Source organism: Mus pahari, chromosome 3 (genome assembly GCF_900095145.1).
Source record: "Mus pahari chromosome 3, PAHARI_EIJ_v1.1, whole genome shotgun sequence".
NCBI lineage: Eukaryota > Metazoa > Chordata > Mammalia > Rodentia > Muridae > Mus > Mus pahari.
This window is the reverse complement of record NC_034592.1, coordinates 78,995,441-79,001,074: the sequence shown is the minus strand read 5'-3', so window position 1 is coordinate 79,001,074 and position 5,634 is coordinate 78,995,441. Positions and strand designations below refer to the sequence as shown.

The 5,634-nt window shown below is 48.3% G+C and overlaps 1 protein-coding gene across 1 annotated transcript in view; it reads left to right on the top strand.

The window, feature by feature from the left end:
* LOC110317970 (probable inactive 1-aminocyclopropane-1-carboxylate synthase-like protein 2) overlaps nucleotides 1-5,634 on the top strand; it is a 19,316-nt gene that overhangs the window by 9,070 nt on the left and 4,612 nt on the right. Inside the window, exons 10-14 of the mRNA XM_021192761.1 lie at nucleotides 749-838; nucleotides 2,178-2,223; nucleotides 2,326-2,467; nucleotides 4,471-4,613; nucleotides 4,702-4,855. Coding sequence (XP_021048420.1) covers nucleotides 749-838; nucleotides 2,178-2,223; nucleotides 2,326-2,467; nucleotides 4,471-4,613; nucleotides 4,702-4,855 — 575 coding nt within the window. The remainder of the gene's footprint in view (nucleotides 1-748; nucleotides 839-2,177; nucleotides 2,224-2,325; nucleotides 2,468-4,470; nucleotides 4,614-4,701; nucleotides 4,856-5,634) is intronic.

The window sequence follows — 5,634 nt, the reverse complement described above, 5'->3', positions numbered from 1 at the left end:
TTAGGGCGGATCTTCCTACCTCACTTAACCTAAATTCAATAATCCCTCCCAAGTCTGTCCAGAGGCTGGGCTCTTAGGTGGTTCCAGAGCCTGTGAAATTCACAACTGGTGTGAGCTCTGGCACTCTACTAGGCCAGGTCATCTCTCGGTCTGTCTCAGAACCTAACTTTGTATCTGTGACATGGGGATGACAGTGCTGTGTCCAGGGGTCGTGGCTAGCTGAGGATGCACATGTGTTCAAAGCCCACCCAGTACTGTGACTCAGTTTAGACCCTGGTGGCAGCTGCTGTCTGTCACGGATTTAAACACTTGGAGAAGCTCTGCCCCTTCTGCTGTCTGTTTGGTGTTTAAGGGTTAGATGTGTTATCCATGGGTGTCTTTTGGGTCCTGTTCCCTCTCTGTACTGCCAGCTAGAGCAAAGTTCCCTTCTTGTGTACGTTGTAGTGCCCCTTGGGGAGATGGAGAGTAAGCTCTTGGGATAATAACTGATCTGTATCCAAGAACAGGATAAGAGAGCGAGTGAAGATCGCAGGGTCAGCTGGCTGGCTGGATCAGTGAGTTCAGGTGCCTGCCGCCAAGTCTGGCAAACTGAGCAATGGGATCCCAACAAGTCATTCTCTGCCTTCCACCCACGGGCCATGCCGAGAGTGCAAGCATAGGCTTGGGTTCGCACACACGCCAAACTGTAATAAGTTTTTAAATTGTTGATAGAAACTAGATGTATTTTTTTTTCCTCTCCCAACTACAGGCACAACCTGCACGTGATCATGGACGAGATTTACATGCTGTCCGTGTTTGAGCCATCTGTCACATTTCACAGCGTTCTGAGCATAAAAGAGTTAAGTTTGTCCACTCCAGTGTTAGGAGCAAGAACCACAAGGCTCCAGCATTGTAGGTGCTTTCGCAAAGCAGGAACTTGCCTGACTGTGTGCTGGGGAATGAGTCAAGTGCTCGTGGGCATTGTGACTATTCACAAAGTGCCCATTGCCCTGGCGAGTGTGGAGTCCAAGTGCCATTCTGTGTATCCGTGAACGCTGGGCATGGCAGTGAGGGTAGTCAAGGGGTGTCAGGTCAGTCAAGAAAGCGTGAGGATCTGAGTTTGAGTTCCCAGAACCTATGGGGAAAATGCTAGCAAGGCAACACGTGACCCTCTAGGTAGGGGAGGAGCTAAGCAAAGCAGATCCCTGAAGCTCATTGGCCACACTGCCTGAATGAAATGAAGCCCTTTGGGTTCATTGGGAGACCTTGTCTGCGGTGGGGGCATTGAGGAAGTAGAAAGTGATCTAAAAAGATACCCAGTTTTAACCTGTGTCTTTCACACCTATATGTGCACACGCACGCACGTGCATGCGCACCCCCCCCACACCCATATATGCATCAAGGAAAGCCCCCAGGGATTGGTGGTCAGGTAGGGACTTCTTTACAAAGCATCTTACTGTTTAGCCCAACCTGGTCTTGAGTTCTTAATTCTCCTGCCTCTGCCTCCTGAGTGCTGGGAATATAAGTATATCCCACCATGCCCAACTCAAACTTTTTTGTGTGTGTGTGTGGTGGGGGGGGAATGAAGTATTTGACTGTAAGAATGAGATTTCATCAAAACAAGACATGGGCATGCCTGCTAAAAGGAACACCTTTGGTGAAAGGTGGGGCAGTAAGAGATAGGTATAAACCCGGAGTGGTGGCGCATGCCTTTGATCCCAGCACTCGGGAGGCAGAGGCAGGTGGATTTCTGAGTTCGAGGCCAGTCTGGTCTACAAAGTGAGTTCCAGGACAGCCAGGGCTACACAGAGAAACCCTGTCTCGAAAAACCAAAAGGGGGGGTATAGTTTAGAATGGACAAGTGTGCACGTTCTCACAGTAGTAAGTAGCTTACTTCTTGAGAGGACCCCTGCTAGGGAGGTGGTCTTGGACTAGATCTATAGTCACATCCACAGTAGCAGGGTCACTCAGGCTGTCCCTCAGTGGGCGCCTGAGTGCAGTTCCATGTGTACTTCTCATGGACACCTTGTGTTGACTTCTAGCTTAGCTGCCACCACTGTCTCTTGAACCTGGGCAGGTTAGAACCTGTCTGGGAGGAACCTAACCTCCACGTTCTCCTTTCCATCAGAGAGGTCATTTACGCCTCTTTCACCCATTTACCTACTAACTTTGATTTTTGTTTCTAATTTCTTTTCCAGCTTGCCTGACCCTAACATGACCCATATGATCTGGGGCACTAGTAAGGTAAACCCCAGCCCCTGTCTTTGGGTCTGGAAGGAAGGGGAGCCAGGAACAAAGAAAGACGAGAAAAACTACACGTTCCTCCTTCATCTTCTCTTCCCCCAGGATTTCGGCATGTCTGGCTTCCGCTTTGGTGTTCTCTATACACACAGCAAGGAGGTAGCCTCTGCTGTGAAGGCTTTTGGCTACCACCATGGGGTCTCCGGCGTTACTCAGTACAAGCTGTGCCGACTGCTCCAGGACAAAGGTAAGCAGGGCCTTAGGAGAGCATTTTTTTGTTTGTTTGTTTGTTTGTTTTTGTTTTTGTTTTTTTTTTGGTTTTTCGAGACAGGGTTTCTCTGTATAGCTCTGGCTGTCCTGGAACTCACTTGGTAGACCAGGCTGGCCTCGAACTCAGAAATCCGCCTGCCTCTGCCTCCCGAGTGCTGGGATTAAAGGCCTGCGCCACCAGGCCCGGCTTTAGGAGAGCATCTTGGCTGGACTTTATGGCTGTGGGGGATTGCTGGGTTTTCTGGGGTTGGGAGAGCCTCTAACACATGCTCAATACAGGGTGAAGCTCAGTGGGCACTTGGGTGTGGCTAGAAAGCCTGTTTGAAACCAGGCTGGGTTTTAATCCTGAGAGCCAAATAACTGTCTCTGCTCTGCTTAGAAAACTGCTTGTGAGTGGTTTCCTAAGACACGAAGGAAAGAACCGCCGACGCCAGTCAGTCAGCCTTCCTTTTTGCCTTTGAGACAGGCTCTCAATATGTAGCCCTGGCCTGGAACTCAACATGTAGACCAGGCTGACCTAGAACTCGGAGATCTGCCTCCCTTGCCTCTGCCTCCCTAGTGATTAAAGCATGTGTCATCGCGCTTAGCAGAGATCAGCGACTGTCTTTCTCCTGGGCCTACCTGTCCCAGGCAAAATTTTCTTTCGCCACAGTGGATCATTTTCATTGACTTTTCCAATATGGATTAAGATAAATATCCAGGGGGTACAAATGAGAATGATGTTTGGGGCAGAGTCGGTATGGCTAGATTGATGGCCCCTAGATTCTCCAGGACCCTCAAGAGAATGCTGTGCCTGAAAGGAGACCTCTCCCTTTAATGCTATGACTAAAACACAGACAAGAGCCTTTCCATTTAATTTCCTGTAATTGATGCCGGACTGGAAGGCTTAGACCAGTAGATGGACTATCTTGAGACAAACCATGGTATTTAAAGAAACAAACTAATGTAGCCAGACAGCTTGCTTTTAGCTTTGGATGCAGAAAGAAGTAGAAAGGAGAAATCTGACTGGCTACCAACCCTCCATGGTGCCAGCCTCCTTTAGGTATGGCAGAAACCGGAACTCGGCCCCATCAATACTGGTTCCCAACATTAGATATACCTAAGATTTACCTAGAAACTGCATCCTCAGAGATTTTTGTTTAGATACTCTGGGAGTATAACATAGGCATGGGGCTGGAGAGATTGCTCAGTGGTTAAAAATATGTGCTGTTCTTCCAGAGGACCTTAGTTCTGTTCCCAACACCCACATCAGTCAATGTACAACCTCCAGTAACTCCCATTTCCACAAGATCCAACTCCCTAACCACCTACATACACATGCATAGACTGGCATATATACACATAATTAAAACCTTGTTTAGGGTTTTGTTGTTGTTTGAGATAGTTTCTCCGTGTAGCCCTGGCTGTCCTGGACAAGGATGGCCTTGAACTTGGAGATCTGCCTGCATCTGCCTTCCAAGTGCTGGGATTAAAGGTGTGTGCCACCACTGCTCAGCATAATGAAAACATTTTAAGCAGTATAAGGTAGTCATAAAGGCTTCTGCAACCTCATGTCACTATTTCCCTGCTGTTAGCTGAGAACAGTAGTGCTGAATTCATCACAGAGAGTGGCTGGGCTCTCCCAATCCAGTGTGTGGGGTTCAAGAGCCCAAGCAAAAGCTTTGTGTATGTACTAACTCACTCAGGTGACAAAAGTGGCAGCAGTCCCCTTTGTGGGCTGCCTTGGCCATAGGCCTCTATTATCTACTCAAAGGGAACATTCTAGTAGAACATTAAGATGCTCTATAAAGTCCTATATAAGAGTTGTGTGGCAGGATAGTATCAATTCAGACACAGCAAGACAGACTCTGTCTTGTATTGAAATGGCTCATGGTTCACATGAAGCCAGCTAAGGTACACTTGGGAAGAACCCCTCCCTCTGAGCCCTCCCCCTCAGATGTCTTCTGTAAGATCTGAGATAATCTTCCTCTGCTCATCCAGAGTGGATCAATAAGGTGTACCTTCCTAAAAACCATAGCCGGCTCCGGAAGGCTTACAACTATGTCACTAAGATACTGAAGGACTTGAAGATCCCCTTTTGCAATGGTGGCGCTGGCCTCTTTGTCTGGATCAACTTGAAAGCTGTAAGTTCTGCAAATGGCAGGCACTGGGCTTACCAGTCAGCTGGTCTTATGCTCAGCTCCACCTCCCTTTTTCTTCCCCCTTTCCTAGTATCTGAGTCCATGCACGTTTGACCAAGAGCAGATCCTTCACCAGCGCTTCCAGGACAAGAAGCTGTTGTTATCTAGTGGCAAATCCTACCTGTGTATAGAGCCTGGCTGGTTCCGCCTCGTCTTTGCAGAAACCAACCTTCACCTACAAGTGGGTGAGTGCTGCTGACCACCCCCCCTCAAGTTAGATATGCAGTAGAGAGGCCCCGCCATCTCTTCCCTAATATACTCTGCCTTCAATAGCCTGTAACTTCAGCTTCCCTGAGCCACCCTTTTCTATTCTATTAATTATGCTCCTTCATAAACAGGAAGTAATCCATTCCTTAAGTACCCATCCATCCCTGCATCCTACCTTTTGAGTCTCCTTGTTCTGTCTGCTACGCACGTGTTTGAGAGTATCTTCTGGACCAGAGACTTCTAAGAAGCAGTTTTCTGCCCATGTGGGACTAGAGTCTAGTGGATGTGGTGGGCAAAATGATCATGGCAGACATTGCATGTTCTATCGGAATCCGCACACTCCTCTGGGAACACGAAGAACACAGTGTTTATATGAATGATTATTTATAGCATCTCATTAGTTGGCAGACATTTTGCTACCTGCTGAGAAGAGCAATGAGCCTCTTAGCCCCATGAACATTTAGTCTCGTGTGGAAAATAGACAGAGGGAAGCTGGGCATGGGCGTTCACACTTGCAATCCTGGCACTTGGAAGGAGACAGGAGGTCTGAGAGTTCAAAGCTAGCCTGGGCCACATACAGAGAAGAGACCTTGTATCAAAAGTAACAGATCGCTGGGCGTGGTGGCGCATGCCTTTAATCCCAGCACTTGGGAGGCAGAGACAGGTGGATTTCTGAGTTTGAGGCCAGGCTGGTCTACAGAGTGAGTTCCAGGACAGCCAGGGCTATACAGAGAAACCCTGTCTCAAAAAATCAAAA